The sequence below is a fragment of the Larus michahellis genome, chromosome 8 (assembly GCF_964199755.1).
Source record: "Larus michahellis chromosome 8, bLarMic1.1, whole genome shotgun sequence".
Lineage (NCBI taxonomy): Eukaryota > Metazoa > Chordata > Aves > Charadriiformes > Laridae > Larus > Larus michahellis.
This window is the reverse complement of record NC_133903.1, coordinates 46736155-46754047: the sequence shown is the minus strand read 5'-3', so window position 1 is coordinate 46754047 and position 17893 is coordinate 46736155. Positions and strand designations below refer to the sequence as shown.

The window sequence follows — 17893 nt, the reverse complement described above, 5'->3', positions numbered from 1 at the left end:
GAGGGAGGGCCGTCAGTGGCTTGTGCTTTTACTTCCCCCTGACACTGGGGCACGGGGGCCGCCGTCAGCCCCCGGGGTGAGGGATCTTTCTTCATCCCTGCCATCTCCAGCCAGGCTCATGTCGCTGGGTCTTCCTGGGAATGCTCTGGGAAGCGCTGGGTCTCTGGAAGACATTTCACAGGCCGTCTAGTTCCGTTTGAAGGTCCTACTACTTTGGCCTCATCACAAAAAAAAAGTTTATTTCTTAAAAAGTTTAACTTCCTACATCCATTGAAGTGAAAAATTATGCAAATGTATTTGCATGGTTGTCGAGAAACAGGGTAAGTTTAAAAAAGTTCTTCACATCAAATCCGTGCTGGTAGCTGCTTGTAAGGGGCATGCTGGATGGCAAAGTGATTCCTGCCTGGAGCGAGGAACCTGCCTGCTGGGGGAGAGCCAGGCGGGACCTGCGTGTGCAGGGAGAACCGTCTGCGTCCTGCCAAACTCTTCCTTCCACCTCTGTGCCCCGACCCTCCCGGGGCTTGCGTGTGGTTTAAACATCTGTGAAGCTTTTGAAGGTGTTAGAGACGCCTGGAGAGAACGTCCGAGCAAATCCCCATCAGTCGAACAGCAGCTTTTTCCTGGGCAAACCACCGACGAGCTGTGAACGGTGGCAAAGCGGGAGGGTGACCTGCAGCCCCCCAGGAGGAGCCGAGGGGGGGACCCTCCGGCTGAGCATGGCAGCTGGGGGGGACTCCCCCAGCCTCTTCTGTCCATTGCTGCGGTGGCCAAGGGTCATTTTTTCCCCCCTTCCCAGTCAGTGCCTGTGGTAAACAGCGGGAAGGGCCAGGGCCAGGGGAGCGGCCGCCCTCCCTCGCCCGTCCCAGCGTAGCAACGGCGGCTTCAAACACGGCAGCCACCATAGCCACCGCCGAGCAGGTCTGTGTGCGCGTCCCAGCCCGCCCCGGGGGCCATGCCCGGCCGGAGGACCCCTGTCCCCAGGCAGGGTGGGCACCCCCGGGTGACCCCCACCTCCTTGTGCTTTCCAGGGGTGCCACATGCCGGGCGCGGGGGGCTTCGCCTGTCCCCGCTGCCACATGGCTTTCAGCTCCTGGCCGCTGCTGCGAGCTCATGAGGAGAAGCTGTGCCTGGGGACCCCGTCGGCCTCCCCGGGGGGGACCCAACACCTCCCCAGGGGGGACCCACCGCCTGCCGAGGGGGCTCCGGGCACAGCAGGGAGGCCACAGGACCCCCTGGTAGCACGGAGCTGGGTTTGGCACAAGGGGCGCGGGGACAGGGCAGACAGCGGGGACGGGGACAGGGACGGGGATGGGGACAGGGCTGGGGGATGGGCGGGGGGACGGGGTGTCACAGCCACCACAGCTGGATCCGGCACAGCCTCAGCCAGGGGGGAGCCTCCATCACCCTGCACCACGCGGGCAGCCCTCTGTGCTTACTTTGCCAAAGCCGGGAAAGTTTATGTTATTAAGCAGATTTTTTTCCCCCTTTTCCTTCCTGTTCGCCTCTGTGAGGTGTCCCAGGATGGGGACCGCGCTGAGCCACACCATCTCCTCCTGCTTCCCGGGCTCCCGCCGGCCGTGAGGGGACAGCGGGGGCTGGGGCGAGCACGGGGGGCTCCCCTGGGGGATGTGCTGACCCCCCGCGAGCGGGCCCTGCTCCATGTGGCCGAGCCAGCTTCCAGGAGGCTGCCGGTGGAGGAACGGCCAACCCTGCACCCCGGGGTGAGCACCGGCCCCCCGATGGCTCCCTGTGCCCCGGGATGTGCGGCTGGTGGGGTCCGGCCCCTCCTGCCCTCCGCAGCCCCTGGGCAGCAGGGAGAGCCCCGCCGGCCGCCGGCCCCACCGCGGGGACACGGGCAATGGCCGCAGGAGCTGCTGGAGGCCCATCAGCGCCATGTGGCCGAAATCCGGGCCAGAACCCAGCAGCTGGAGCAGCAGAGGGAGGGTAGGCACTGGCAGGGTTTTTGGGTGATGGGGTGGTGCCTGTGGGGTGCAGTAACCCCTGGGGAGCGGGGCTGTGGGGGGGTCACGCTGAGCCCCTGCACCCCCCCCCTCCTCACCCTCCCACAGGGCTCTGCCGGCAGCTGGCGGTGCTGGGGACCGGGGCGGCCATTGACCCCCACCCCAAGGAGGGGGAACTGGAGCCGAGCCAGGCTCCAGGGCTCCTGCGGGATCAGGTCGGACGGCTGCATGCGGCAGATGGAGGGTGAGCCCTGGCCGAGGTGGGGGACATGGCAGGGATTGGCCATGACACACAGGGCTCCGCACCCTGATTTTTGAAGGGGGGGCACCCAAGGAGCAGGGTGCCATGAACCCCCTCACCCCCCCTCCCCTCCCCATTTACCCACACCACCCCCCGCTGCCATTTACCTGTTTCCTCCACAGGGCTGCCCTCTGCCTCGACGCCCTCCTGCCGGCCGCTGGGCCACTCGCCGCCGAGGCCAGGTGAGGGCCCATGGGCAATGGCAGAGCCCAGCCGAGCATCCCACCGAGCCCCAGCAATGGCTGACGGCAGGGTTGTGGCAGGGCGCTGCGAATGGCTTACTTGCGGGGCGGTGGGCATGACCCGGCCATCCTGGTCCAGCTCCTCCGCCTCCAGGCGGAGGCCACGGTGCTGGAGAAAGGGGCTGCGGAGCCACGCAGGGGCAGGAGGGCAGGTGAGCCCCAACCCAGCCCCCAGCCCTCCCCCCCACCCCCCAGCTGGTGGCTGAGGCAGCCCCGGTTGCCCCAGCAGAACCCCCCGGCGCGGGCCCAGGGGGCCTGGATGCGGCACTGCTGGCCGTGGAGCTGGAGAACCAGCGGCTGGAAGAGGAGCTCCTGGCACTGAAGGTCAGGAGGGAGAGGAGAGCCAACGCCGGTAGGTGACAGGGACTGGGGTGGCCCCACCTGCACCCCACAGCCCCTCACCAGGCCTCCGGGGCTGCAGTATCAGACCCCCCCCCACCCCCGGGTTGCCAATGGCTCATGAAATATGTGCAAGGGGAGACCTGCAACTGTGCAGCCCGGGGTGGGGGCTCTGCAGTTTTTGGGGGGGGGTCCTTGCAGAGCGTTGCACTGTGTTGGGGACAACAATGGTCCCTTAGACACTGCGGGGAAGAGCACAGCACGAATGTCCCCTGTTCCCCCCCCATCAGCAACCCTGAGCACCTGCCCGGTGGGATGCTGGGGCAAAGACCTGCTGGGGCTGTGGGGGCCTTTGGTTAAACCCAGCAGTGACAAGTTCATGTCCCCCAGGCTCGCAGGTGGCCCAGTGGCACTCAGCAGAGCTGGCCCAGCTCCAGGCAGAGGTGGGGATGCTGCGATGCCACATGGAGCGGCCATGGCTGCTGCCCCCCGCCATTCTCCCACCCCCCGTGGCTCCCCCGCTCCCACCAGCCCTGGCCGCACCGGAGCTTTTCCAGGTAAGAGCCTTGTCCCAGGGATGTTCCCAGGCCTCCAGTGGTGAGGGGAGATGGGGTCGGGCTGCTGGTCTGGACAGGACAACGGGTTTGGAGGTACAGGCTTGGGGAGATAATTCCGGAGCTGCTGCCTTGGCCACTGCTGGGGACACGGGCGTCCCACAGAGCCAGGGCCACCAGGGCAGGAGGTGTGTGTGTCCCCGGGTGCCAAACCACAGGTGTCACTTGCCCCACACGCCCAGCGCCGTGTGTGGCACAGGATGGCCTGGCAGCTCCCGCCGGTGCCTGCGACCCCCCCCTCCTGCTAACGCCACTTTTCTTCTTTCCCAGGAGCCCCCCCAGCCAGCGCTGGGGACAGGCAGCCCCGCAGCCCCCAGCCGCTCCCACGTCCCCCCCCACCTCCTCCTCACCCCTTTCGCAGCTCTGGAGGACCCCCCGCCTCCCACTCGGGAGCCCCCGCTGCAGCACAAAGCTGCCCGAAGGTGAGCCAGGGCTGGGCTGTGCCCCATGGGCCCCCCCAGACGCCATTATTAACTGTGCTGAAGGGATGGCAAAATGCATGTGCTAATTGCAGGGATGGGGGTTTGGAACCAGCTGCGCAATCATCACTGGGCCCCACAATGCCAGGGCAGGGGGAAGCATTCGGTGTCCCTCCTGGGAGGGGACAGGCAGCACCCAAAGCCGGCAGCCACCAAGAGCCCACAGCTCAGTCTCCACCGCGGGCGGCTCCTCACCCCAGGACAGGGCCCAGGCAGAGGCTGTTTCAGCGCAGGGGGGGTTTGGGAACCAGGGAAGAACAGAGAGGAGCACAGTGACTTTTTTTCTTTGCCGTGACTTCCCCACCCCACACGCCCTTTTTTAGGGGAAGCCTCACAAGCGTTCCCAGGAACCAGCAAAACCCCTGGTGAGATTTTCTCTGCTGCGCTGGAGACCATGCCGGCTATTTAATAAATGGCTGCAGCCTGTCGGTCTCTGCTTCTTGGACTTTTTTTTCTGCCCGTGTGTGAACACAGTGAGATTTGTCCCAGAGCAGGCTCCCAGAGGCCAGCCCTGTCCCTGTACGGAGCCATCAGCCTTCTCCAGCTCCACGAGCACAAACACCCACATAGACAGGGATGATGCAGAAGGGATGACAGAATTTAACAGTGCCCTGGCAGTCACAAGCTCTTACCAGCCTTCCCCAGCGCCTTTTGGCTGCTGGAGGCACCACGGGACCCTGCCCCAGGCTCAGCCTAGAGAGAACCAAACCCAGCCCAACCCGCAACCCCAGGGGCAGCGAGGAGCAGAGGCTGGAGCTTGTAACACCAAGAAGGTCAAGACTAGGCCCATTTGCTTACAATCTTTATTGAAGTCATACAAAAAGTTGCCAAAAAGTGAAAAAATACACTATATACAAAACCATTTTCCTTGTAATGAGGAGTGTCCAAGGTTAAAGAATTATCATACTGTGCTTTCAACTGCAGCCCCTGATTCTGCTTGTGGCCTTTTCTCTGTCTAAAAGAAAAGAAAAGGTTTCGTTTTTTTTAAAAAACAAGACACTGCCTGACAGCACCCATTCATGCAGCAGTTCAAGGTTTCTGTAACTTGAAGACTTAACTGACTACACCTGCTTTGCTGGTCTTCAGAGCCTAACACTATTCTAGAATATTGACATTAACAATTGTAGCCCAGGTGATCAGTAATAAAACCCAGGAACGGTAAAAATACTTTGGGGAAAGGCCCCGTGCTGTAGTTGAGCCCAACTCCCAACACCCAGAACGTGTTTCCGTCCCACCCCAGAGGCTGCAGGTCTCCACAGCCAGAGTCTTCCCAGCCCCCAGTGTCAGGCACCGCAGTACAACATGCGTCCTTGCCAAGGGGGGAATGCTCCCCACCCCATCGGGGAAGCTTTATGAAGACCAGCAGGCAATAAAACCAGTACATCTACCAGGCACAAACCTGTGCCCGAACAGAGGAAAAAGAGAAATCAAACAAGCATGGCACAGGCTCCTGACTCAGCTGCCCACCTCCTCTTCCATTTTTTCTGCAACCTCATTTCCACTGGGAGCCGCTTCACCACCACCACCATTGACGGCCGGTTCTGGTTTAGATTTCTTAGCTTCATTGTCCCCCTGTTGAGTCTCCTCCTCTGGTTTCCTCTGAAGACAAAATTGTTTAGTCTTCAATATGTACAAATTGAAGTTTAAATTTTTTTATTTTTTTTTTAAGAAAGTTAGCATCTAGATGTCATTGCGCATTATCTATTCAACCTCTACTTGCCAGGTTCAAGACAGATACTGAAATGTTAGGATTTAACCAAAGCTCTGAAGCTTTGGAGCAGAGGCCTGGACCACAAAGGACTTCCAGTAAGACATTACTTATGCGCTAGTGTCTATAGCGCTGGATTATCCTAAGCTAAAGTTTGGCAAGGGAACATGCAACTGCTGAGCCAGTAAGAGTTAAGGGGGTAGGTTTAAGGCATCTATAACATCCACAATCACCTGTGAAAAGCACATCGAAGTTGCTCCAGGCAAACCTGAGCTGAAAGAGGCCAATGTAACACAGGCCAGGCTGTGCCACAGCCACACGCAGAATTAAAGCTAAGATCCCGTGAGGGATCATTTTAGCTATATTTGCAAACAGTTTAGGAAAAACACGTATACCTTTAAAGGAACCTAATGCTCAGTACATCTCGTTATCTCAGTGAGAGGCAGTTTATCATTACTACCATTAGACTGGCTTTGCTGGCTTTTTTTTTTTTTCCAGTCCAATTCTCCATTTCCACTTGGAAAGAAGGGAACCCAACTCAGCCTGGTTACTTGCCCTCTTCTTGTAGGCCACCCTGCCCCTCATGCCGGTCCTCAGAGGAGGGCACTTGCTCAGAGAAGGCTGCAGAAGCCACACGACTCACTCAGCTCAGGAGTTAAACCCGCGTGGGTCAGGCCAGGCACTGAACCACCAGGAACTGGTCCTCCTGGAGGCTGGATGGTTCCCAGACCGATTGGCTCCCAGTGGAAAGGGGTTTCACGCACTATTTCTGGTTTTAGAGTGGTTTGTTTTTTTCATTATAGAGCTAAGTTAAGAAAAAAAGCTTTAAGCTTTTTTTCCCCAATTACACAAAGCAAGCCAGTGGTACTTTAACAAACTGTTTTTTCAGCCAGTCATTTCCGGACTCACCTTTTTCCTGACGAGGTGAGAGATGTCTGTAACACACTGAGATGCACCATCAGCTGCTTTTCTTACGGGAATCTATTGCAAGACATAACATTGCCACGTAAATTATGGCAAACAGTAATCCTCAGAGCAGATAGGAATTGTCAACATCCATCTAAAATCAACTTACCGTCGAAACAGAACCACTGTCTTCACTTTGTGCAAAGCCAGATGTAGTTCCAACCTTAAGAAAACGCAGAAGAAAAACAGTGGAGCAAGTTCTGGTTACGTCTTCACACAAAAATGTATATGCCAGTTTAGAAAGGGACAGAAAAGCCAACTCCTTCATGTCGCAACACTGCGTTCTGCTCCCACGCTTACACGCGGGACAGAGATGAAAAGCGCTCAGAGTGATGCAACACTCAGTCCATTCTCACACTTGGCTGACCTATCACTTCCAGCCCCGACACACTAAATTGCTGTAGAAGCCCATGAAATTCCAGCACAGTTTGGAACAACTCATGTCAGTATTTACTGACTATTCTCTCTTTAGATCTCAGCTGCCTCAGTTGCCTTCTCACAATCACAGCCCGGATCATTTGTGAGCAACCACCAGCCCCTGATCTGTACGATCAAATCTGAGCCCTTCCTATTACTGGTTTACTTCAAGCCCGACTGGAAGAATGTTTGGTTAAAAGGAACCAGCAGGACGCACTAACCAGAGTTGCTTTCAGGGCCAGCTCAGCTACTCTTGCACTCTTTTGAGACTCCTTTGAATCTTCTATCTTTTCTTTAATTTCAGGAAGCAGCCCCTTCAGTTCTTCAATCTCCTTCTCATCTTCAGGGGACCCGCTTTCTGCCTTCTTTATTCGCTCAGTAAGCATTGCTGGGATGAAACAGTTATGGCAAAAAGGTCAAGACAAAGCAGCCATCCAGTTATCAATATCCAGAGGCAAGTGTCAACTAATATGCACTGTTTCGACAATTCTGATATGAGTATAGCTTGTTACTGGTTTCAGACCTAGAAAGCGTTTGCACAGCAAGGTAACACGCGTATCTAACTACTTTTAGGGCAGTTTAACAGAGTCTGCTTTGACTTGTCAAAGCTCTTGCATTCGCTAGGCAGTTTCAGAAATCCACTTACCCATTCTCTTGTCGATGACTTCTACGGATTTACCGAACTGCAGAACCGCCTCGTCGAACTGGCTGTTGTAGTGGTACGCCAGCGCCAGCTGGTAGTGACTCTCGGCCAGCAGGCGATCGTGAGCCTCCAGGTACTTCTGCTGCAGGGCCAGGCAGGCCTGGAACTCTTCTATGGCCTGTGTGTAGTTTTCTATAGGAGAAAGCCATAAGGTCTTTACAAACCACACTCATCTATCCAAACAAGCAAGATCTAAGCCTTATTATTTGATGATGAGAGGGCTGGAGCCCCTCTGCTGTGAGGACAGGCTGAGAGAGTTGGGGTTGTTCAGCCTGGAGAAGAGAAGGCTCTGGGGAGACCTTATAGCCCCATCCAGTACCTAAAGGGGGCCTATAGGAGAGATGGGGAGGGACTCTTTATCAGGTAATGTAATGATAGGACAAGGGGTAACAGTTTCAATCTGGAAGAAATTTAAATTGGATATGAGGAAGAAATTCTTTACTGTGAGGGTGGTGAGGCACTGGAACAGGTTGCCCAGAGAAGCTGTGGGTGCCCCATCCCTGGAAGTGTTCAAGGCCAGGCTGGATGGGGCTTTGAGCAGCCTGGTCTAGTGGGAGGTGTCCCTGCCCAGGGCAGGGGGGTTGCAACTGGATGGTCTTTAAGGTCCCTTCCAACCCGAACCATTCTGTGATTCTATGATTCAATTACTCTGTATTTTACTGCACTTTATATAGTCTGAACACAGAACCACCGTTGAATACAGCAGCTGAGTTCAGCGACAGGCTGCTTCTAGATTATCAAGTGACACCACTCACAGCCCAACACTGTCAACCCACACACCTCAGAAAAAGATCGTTTAGAGTCCAGTTCCTCTAATTCTCTCAAGAGAGCTTTGTCACTTCAGAACAACACAGAAACTAAGCAGCGCAGACAAAACCAGGCAAACAAATCCTGCTATTTCACCTCCCACCATGAATTGAGCACGACGTAAGTCCTGACCTAAAGGACAGTCCCCTGCTACCTCCCAGTCGAGCTCTCCACTCTAATGACATACAACACAAACCTTATTTTGTAGCCCTTGTCCAGAAACCTGTCACATTATTTCCAATGCTAGTCATAGCAGAAGATGACACCCTACTTGGATTTAAGGAAATTGAAACATGTTTTTAAATGAAATGCAGATATGACACATTAGAAGGCATGAACCTGAGTCTTGCTTCAACACTCCTTGTTTTCGGTAACACGCTACTTCTTACTCAGAGCTTTCTTTCACTGTTCTGGAAAACCATGGTTAGGGCACCAAGTTGTTCATCTATTGATTCTGAAGCTTCTCAAATGGCTGCACTATCATAATTAAACAAAGTGTATATTGTTTTCACCTTAATCTTAACTCACCTCAGCTCATTTTAAAGTAAAATAGAGAAGGACAGAACATGGAACTGTACATGAGAATTAGTGTTACTCACCAGATTCAATGCTAACTTCTCCTAACTTTAGATGAGCTTGAGCTGCATGGAGCTGAGCTTCTTTCGTTTCTTGTCTAAATCAAGAAAAAAAAAGTAGCTTCCAAATCCTGATCAGATTATGCCACGTTTACTAATAGCTTATGCCACCCCCCAATTTCCAATGACTTTCTCTAGCCGATATCCAAACTAGGACTTAAGTCTTTACCTCTTATAGATGACTTTTGCTAACTCCAACATGTCCCAGGCTAGCTCAAGATTTCCAATTTCATCCTCTTCACTTTCCTGTAAAGACTAGAAATGCATTAAAGGTTAAGTGACTTGGTTACAAACAACACTAAGTTTCTAAGCAGTATTGTGAATAAGTAAGTTTAAGTAACTATGTAAATGATTTACCACTAGAAGGAAAAAAAGAACACGCAGAAAAGCTTACTGCATCAACTGAGACTTCGCCTGCAGTTAAGGTGTTTTAAATGGAACACACACTTACATTGTTAGTTGAGTTAGCCTTAATTTTTTTTTTTCCTCAGAAATATCAGGGCACCAAGCACCAATAGTATTCTAAGAATAAGATTTTGTTTAAGGTGCTATTTAGATGAATCAAAAGCTAAATAAAGGAGCTGATGTTCTGCTTATTTTTTTAAATGAGCTTCTGAACTTCATTAGAACAGCCTGAGGCAGAGACAGATACTCTATTCAAGACAGTTGTATAGCATGCTGAGTACCACACTCAGGTACTTCAGGCTTCAGCTTTTTCCAGGTGTTTTGATTGCTACATCAAGGTAACACCTCCAATTTAAACAGCACTACACTTCCCATGAAGTCTCCCATCCTAATCATGGCTTATTCAACTGGGTGCATTTACTACGTACAGTGAGACAACAGAACAAGCAGAGAATAAACTGTTACAAGTAACTAACTTCAGTGACAAGCTAAAGCAACTCTCCCTGCCCGCCCCTGCCTTTACCAGGCTGCATCACTCATCAGTAGACTGGCCAGGTCTACAGACAGAGCTGAGCAAGATACAATGCAGACTACACATAACACCGCCCCTTCCTTAGTCAAAAGTGGTTTTCAAAAGTAATTTCCTCCATAGGACTAAATGAAATACAACCGAGTTTTTATAAAGACATTAATGTGACATTTAGACAAATACCGCAGTCTTCCATAAGTACCGACATCAGAGCTCAGCAGTCTCACCTTGTCTTCCACTGCCAATTCATTCTCCTTATCATCTTCAGCTTTATCATTTTCTTTATCTTCCTCTTCAGATTCTTCTGTTTCTACAAGGAAATCAGGTGAATGAGAACACTTATTGTTACTACACTTGCTTCACACGGAGTCAGGTAGAATATATTACATCCAGCCCTTATCGTTCCGTTGACAGGTTAGATGTGTGACGCAAGGAGAGTACAGACACATTACATTCCCATCAGCAGCAGCCATCTTGCTGAAAATTCTTAGGGACTGTAGACTAACGTAGTTCCAGGCTACCTTAGTCCTTGTTTTAAGTTTAACTTCATGCTATCTCAAACAGAAACTTACCTAGAATTCAGTTCTCACAAATTCATTGTGAAGTCCCACTGAAGCCATGGGATCCTGAGCAGCCCTGGAGATACTGGTCAGTTGCTGGACTTGATGCTACAGATAACAAGCGTTTTCAGCAAGATAGCTGCCAAGCTGTGTACAAATAAGACTGTTCCTGAATTTGTGTTCCTCATGTCAGACATTTAAGTGGCAATGTTATTCATGAACCTGCTATTACGTAGCACTGATTTGACTCCTGATACTATGTAGGAGCTTTGCATGATCTATTCTACCAGTAGAAACATTTTGGGAAGATGTGCAGTGAAGAAGTATGGCTAATAACTTTCAGAGTATTGGTTGACTTGCACGCTGAAGTCACACAATTTCTCTATCAGGACCAATGACTAATTCCAGAATAACAGGAGCTTGATGGGGTGGAGACTAGAGAACCCAGGAGCTCGTTAGACTAACTCCCCAAAAGCACACACCTACCACTGAGAGGGACAAACCTGTAAGCATGAGGACAGCTCAACCAAAGGTAAAAGGGAAGAGATGTTAGGAAGCTGAAGTCAATTTTAAGTAGTTGAAAGAGTCTGGAGTGACTGGGCACCAGACCACGATGCGCAAGCATGTCCTCACACCAACAGAGTTGGAACAAAAGGAAGCGGTATATGCGTACAGAAGCAGCCTTCCACAGGATGAGGAGGAGCGGATAACTACTCTTAGTTTAAGTTCAGTCATACTCTGTCCAAACACCTTGTTAGGCAGCTGCTTCACCACTCTGAGTGTCATTGTGCCCAGCAGTACAAATCCTTTAAAAGTGCAGACCTATTTAGTCTAAATATTTGCCACTCCTAAAATAAAGCTCTTCCTGTGCAGCTGAGCTACTGACAAGCAAAGTTTCAATTACCAGCTCATCAATTAACTTGTGTGATAGAAAGCACGGGCCTACTAAGACCATGCAAGTACTGATTCAGCAAAGTGTACCAGTTTTACTAGGTTACTTTAACATAACCCTGAAAAACAGCTACAATGAAGCAGGGAAGCAGAACAGCAGAAAAAGCTCAATAGCTGGAAGATTATACTAGATAGTAGCAATAAGTCTTCGGGTTTCAGTGCAAATTAAGTTTAGCTTTGCCAACCAAATTCTCACTTGCAATTGCCACCAGACTCAAATGGAGAGTTCCTTTCCCCCCCACCACCAAAAGCAAATTTATTATTTTGTTATGTATTCAGCTGTTCTTATTTTTCTGCTCCACCGTTTTAAACTAAAACATGGTCATGACCAGAGGCAACTTGTGCTTCAAAGTTATTTGAAGGTTAGTGCAATAAACCCAGACGCATGCAAGTGAACATCCATTCAGTATTCTCCACCAGCCTAGCCATTACTTACACATTTCACAGGGCTGTAAGTTTGCTTTCAAGTAAGATTTGCTTTGCAGTTAGTTAAGCGTTAGTCTAGAGGAACGGAGACTATTCACTATTCCTTGAAACTTTACTTGGATGTAAAATCCTTCAAAAGCCCCTTTACTGTGCCTTTTCCTTATTCTAAGGCAAACAGAAAATTCTGAATGGAACACTTTTTACCCATTGTTAGCCAAATCCATCAAGTCATCCACCCACAAGTACTTTTCTCCTCTCACTGTTACCTTCTCCCTCTTCCATCAGGTCATCTTTCTCTTCTTTTTCTACCTTAGCACCTTCACCCTCTTCCATCAGGTCATCTTTCTTTTCCTCTTTCTCTACCTTAGCAGCTACTTCAGCCTTCTCTTCTGTGTCATTAGATGGATCTTTGCCCTCTGTGGGCACAGGTTCCTTCGAGGACTCTGTCTCCTTAGTTTCATCTGGTTTTTCTGCAGCCACCTCTATCAGCTCTTGTTTCTCCTCCACCTTCTTCTGTTCAGCTGCCTCTGCCTCCCCTCCTGCAGCTTCTTTCTGCTCCACAGCAGCTGCTGCCTGCACTTCTGCTGCCAGTTCTTGTGCTACTGCCTTCTCTTCCACAGCTGCCTCTGCCTGCCCTTCTACAGCCTCTCCCTTTTCCACAGCTGCCTCTTTTTCTGTTGCTTCCGCTGCTGTCTGCTCTCCCACCTCTCCCTTCTCTTCCACAGCTGTTTCTCCAGCTTCAGCCTCTTCCATAGGTCCCTTGGCCTTCTCATCTGACACTTCTGTCATTCTCTCCTTGACCTCAGTTGCCTCTGCTACCTTGTCTTCAGGTACCACCTTCTGCTCTTTTTCCACTACCTTCTCTTCCACAGCTGCCTCCTCTTTTGTAGCCTCCCCTTCCACAGCTACCTGTTGCTTCTGCTCTTCTGAAGTGACTTCTTTTTCCACAGAATCCTCCACCTTCTCTTCAGCCTCTTCAAGCTTTACATCCTTGTCAGCAACTGCTTCTTCTGTTGGTTTTCCTTCTGTAATCTCTTTCATTTCAACATCCTCTTTGATTTCCTTCTCAGATAGTACTGGAGTCTCTTCTGTAGACTTTTTGGCCTCTTCTTTTTCCCCCATGGCGTTATATACCTGTTCTCTCAACTCCTCCCTTGCTTCTTCTACATGATTGAGGAAGCATAAACATTTCTTCGAGTTTAGTGATAAAGACATTAATGGGCACTGACAACACCACCCTCAGACCCCTCCAGTGTGTTGGTTTGTCATCAAGTTAGATGACATTCGAAAAAGCTCCATTTTCAAAGTACAAGGCATTAGGACACAACCAACATAGTAACTTGAACTAAGCAAATCCCTTCCCCAGACTGCATTATTGCAAGCGGCCGCTCAAGCAGTGTGCAGTTTTGCGCGGTAGCGTTTAGTCACAGCTAAGCGAGAGGTGCCAGTGTTTTAATAGCCTGGATTGACAGGAATTCCTGTATTATCTCCAGGTAGTATAAAATAGTTACTGTTCTTGGAGTTTTTACGGAGACTCTGACCTGTCCTACTGCACAGACTGTACTGCTACAAGGTTACAAAGCAGTTCGAGTTGACTGTGAAGCTTAAGAAAGCAAGTTTGAATGCAGTGTTTCAGGACACACACACCTGGTGACCCTTTACACATGCTTTCAGTGACCAGTTCCTTGCAGAAGTTTTAGACGTTTTGTTCAATCAACAAAAAAAAGTCCATTCAGGCTGCTAAGACTTTCAATAGAATGATTCACGCTACTTAAGATACCGATGGACTGAACTTGGATTACATACACAAGAGAACACAGCTCGGAACCTCCACAACACAGCAGACAGCTTTACATACCGTCAACAGTTGGTAACGCAGAATCATCCTCCGCTTTTTCTCCTTCCTCTTCAACCTGCACCCCTTCTAGGGCATTTCCCAGCACACCATTTTCCATTCTAAAGGGAAAAAAAGTCTGTTATCCCTTAGCTCTTATAACACCATTTTAACAGCTCAAGGTGCAGTGCCACGGCCCATCCCGCCCAGTACAGCCCTGCATATATGAAGTTCTAGTGTAACCCTGTCTAGACGAAGGTGAAATCCTGTTACACCAATAATCATTCGATTATTTCTCTTAATCAAATGAGAAACTGGTAGCATACCTTGCCAACTCCAGGAGAGATTTTCCATAGTAAAAAAAAGCTTCTGCACACTCATTCGCTGTCTCACCATATTTTTTACCCCTACGAAAGTAACAAAGAATTATTTGCCTATGAACACTTTAGATGTCGATACATGAACTCGAAGGCTAAAGATTCCTGGACAGGAAGAATCAGTTTCTTAGCTCATCTCCCATTGTTTCCAACAAATAATGAACGCTTCTCTCACCTAGCTAGATGTGGCTCTCAAACATCCAGCATGGCAAATTAATCTAAAACCCAAAGGTGTATCCACTCTCAGAGACCGATCAAGACTAGTGAACAAGTTGCTAGCAAGTAACACTACGTCATTTTCCTATTAATAGAAACCAGAACCATACACTGTGAAATAAAATATGAAATCCCTTTTCCTTCTTAGGGAACTGCACTGGCCATTACTATCATAAAAGCTGTCTAAATTGCACACTAAGTACAGCATCGTCCAACACTTGAGTTAATTTAAATAGCTTGTCCTTTACGCAGTTGTATTATAAATACAGCGGCATATGTAAGGTAAAAATATCAGTCTTTCTTGTATGAGCCTCATCGGTATAGTCAAGATGAAAACTAAGACATACAAAAATACACAAAATATTCTGCTACTCACAGTAAGCTTGCAGCTTCCTGGAATGCATTAACAGCAGCCGGAATATTTCCCATTACCAAGTGTTTCTGTCCTAAACCCAATAGTTTCTTTGATTCTCCGTCCACATCCATACTGGTGGGGGGCGGGGTGTGGGTAAAAATAAATCAAATACAGAACTCTGTTAGTTTCCACAGTCATTTCGTATCCAGCTTTCAAAGCCTAGTCAGCTTTATATACGAGTGAGTTGCATACATTATGCTGGCTGGAACTACTGGGGGTGGGGTTTGGTTGTTTGTTTAAAACTGGGCCAACTTTTAGTTCCGATGACCAAGGGCAGACAGGCTAATTTTAACCAACTGTTGCAAGAAGCAGGTAATGGAATTTGGTATGACAAAGGATGCTAAAGAATATACTTTAAGGGTTTCACACCAACACAACAATGAGTACTGTACAGTGTTTCACCAGACTCCAACGATAGCTAAGCCAACAGAAAGAAGAATAAATCCAAGTTATGACTTCTCATAGCTGCTCATTGACAAAAATGGTAGATGCAAGTCTGTTTCAATGCAGTGCACCTCGCAGCTCCATTTCCAGAAGGTCCGTCCCAGCCAAACTTGGTCTGGGACAAGAGGAGCTGCCCACAGAGGTGTACTACTACTGGCACGTACTTCTACCGCCCCAGTGCTTCCCCAGCACTAACTCACAGATCAATAATTTCCCCAACAACAGCTGGTATTTGGGTATTGAAAGAGTTTTGCTGCACTAGATTTGGGCAGACTACTGATGGCCACAAGTTTCAGCATCTACAGCATCCGCATCTGTTAAACTTCAAGCCTAACAACCAATTTGAAGGGTGACCTTTTTGTTTCACTCCATAATCCCTGGATTTCATGTTCTTTAGTAACTGACAACTCCAACCCCCAACTCACCCGTCTGTCTTGTCTGTGGATGTGGAAGGAGCTGCCAATTCCTCTTCCATCCTGCAAACAAAATACTGATTAAGTGTTTGTAACAGGCTAACCATTTTGCAATAGTAACCGAGCTCTCAGAGGTGTGAAACCAGAGCCAGCAGAGCGGTGCAGAGTGGTTGGGGTTGGAAGGGACCTTTGGAGATCATCTAGTCCAACTCCCCTGCCAAAGCAGGGTCACCCAGAGCAGGCTGGACAGAAACACATCCAGGCGGGTTCTGAGTATCTTCAGAGAAGGAGACTCCACAACCTCTCTGGGCAACATCTTCTAGTGCTCTGGCACCCTCAAAGTAAAGAATTTTTTCCTCATGTTGAGAAGAAATTGCCCGTGTTCCAGCTTGTGCCTGTTGCCCCTTGTCCTGTTGCCAGGCACCACTGAAAAGAGTCTGGCCCCATCCCCTGGGCACCCGCCCTTTAGATATTGATAAGCATTGATGAGATCCCCTCTCAGTCTTCTCTTCTCCAGGCTAAACAGACCCAGGTCTCTCAGCCTTTCCTCGTAAGAGAGGTGCTCCGTTCCCTTGATCGTCTTTCTAGCCCTCTGCTGGACTCTCTCCAGCAGTTCCCTGCCTAATTAGTTTCAGTTTTGATTATTGTTTGAATGAAAGGATTGTTAGGAAAGCAGGTGCTTTCAGCTTGTATCAGACTAAGTCTGGCCTATAGTTCCGCTGTCTAAAACCCGGGACCGTCCCCGCCAGCTCGCAGCCACTGACCCACAAGCCCGTTGTACCTCAGAGCGATCCCCACGTACACCCGCGGCACGTAACAAGCCGAAAACCCCAAAATCGGGGGTTCTGCACCACCTTTCCAGTCAGAAAAGCGGGGATCTGCCCACGGCGCCCGTCTTGGGGGAGTTGGGGGTGGCTCCTCACGGCCACCCGCCGGGCAGCCTCCCCTGGGCGGCGGCGAGGCGGCCGCACAGCTGACAGCCGTTCCGGGCGGAACAAAGGCCGGTGCGTGTGTGTCTTCCTGCCCCCCCCCCAGCCACCCCTCACAGACAATGGCGCCTTTCCCGCCGTGCCCCCGGCCCCGCCCCCCGCCATTGGCGCCAAACCCCGGCGGCGGCTCCTGACGGGCTGGCGGCCCGGCGTCACGTGGCGCCACGGGACCACCCCCCCCACACCTCCACCGCTCCCCACCCCCCCGGCCCCCCCGGGACGGTTCAGCGGCGTCGCGCTGCCCCCAACAAAGATGGCAGCGGCCGCGCTGGGGATGGGGGGGGGCGGGTCACGTGGTGGCTCCGCGCGAGCCGAGCGGGCCCAGCGGGCGCGGGGCGGCACGTACCACCGCCGGGGGGGTGGGGGGTAGGGGCGCGAGCACCAGCCTCCCCCCCCCCCCCGCGAAACCCTGCCCGCCGCCCCCACCGGAGAACCCGGGCAGAGGGAAGGTGGGTTCCAGTCACCCCGCAGCGCAAAAGCGCCCCCACCCCTCCGCCTTCTCCCCCCTCCCCCCGACACGCACACACCGTGAGCAGGGACAGCCCGTGCGGCCTTACCTCGCCGGTGAAGTCGGCGCGGGCTCAACCCCCGGGGGAGCGGCGACAGGGGCAGAGGATTGCATGGGAGACCTGCCGGAACGAGGGGCGGCGGCGGCAGAGTGCAGACCCCGGCCCCGCCGGCTGGCTATATACCCCCGAGGACACGCCCCGGCCCGCCCGGCGGCGCGCGCACGCCGCGGGGGGAACTACCGCTCCCGACGTGCCCCTCGCCCGCCCGCCGCGGGACGCCAAGGGGGCGCCGCCGTGCGGGGTACGCCGGGAAGTGTAGTCCAGGGGAGGGCGGCGCGGCCCGGGGCATGCTGGGAAGTGTAGTGCCATGGGGAGCAACGGATGTTCCGGCTGTGCTGCCGCGGGGCACGCTGGGAAATGTAGTCCGCCGTGCAAGCCGTGAGGGCCCCAAGGCGGTGCGAGGGCCCCGTCGCCTGCCGCCCACCCCCGGGGGGGGACACCGTGTGGCGGCGGGGAGCCCTGCGTGACGGCAGGGACCCGCGCCCCGACAGCGGCCTCGGCTGGCTGAAGGTCAGCCGGCCCCGGCTCAGCCCGGGCAGGCGCTCCGCGTCCCCTGCAGCCCACCAGCCAGGGCCGACATGGCTGCGGCGCCC

General features: G+C 52.0%; 1 protein-coding gene across 6 annotated transcripts; it reads right to left on the bottom strand.

The window, feature by feature from the left end:
• Positions 1-4721: 4721 nt before the first annotated feature.
• On the bottom strand, positions 4722-17536 carry NASP (nuclear autoantigenic sperm protein). Of its 6 annotated transcripts, XM_074597768.1 has the most exons (15): positions 17289-17458; positions 15755-15805; positions 14847-14957; positions 14204-14284; positions 13902-13999; positions 12310-13206; positions 10334-10416; positions 9342-9427; positions 9137-9210; positions 7674-7862; positions 7249-7415; positions 6720-6773; positions 6554-6625; positions 5404-5535; positions 4722-4891 (listed from the first exon to the last, which is right to left on the bottom strand). In XM_074597768.1, exons 1-15 carry the CDS (start codon positions 17351-17353, stop codon positions 4838-4840), a joined length of 2214 nt encoding a protein of 737 aa, XP_074453869.1. In that variant the 5' UTR covers positions 17354-17458; the 3' UTR covers positions 4722-4837. The 6 variants fall into 6 exon arrangements, with proteins under 6 accessions (XP_074453869.1, XP_074453871.1, XP_074453870.1 ...); XM_074597770.1 differs by lacking the exon at positions 12310-13206 and having other exon boundaries at positions 17289-17536; XM_074597769.1 differs by lacking the exon at positions 5404-5535.
• Between the last annotated feature and the right edge of the window lie 357 nt (positions 17537-17893).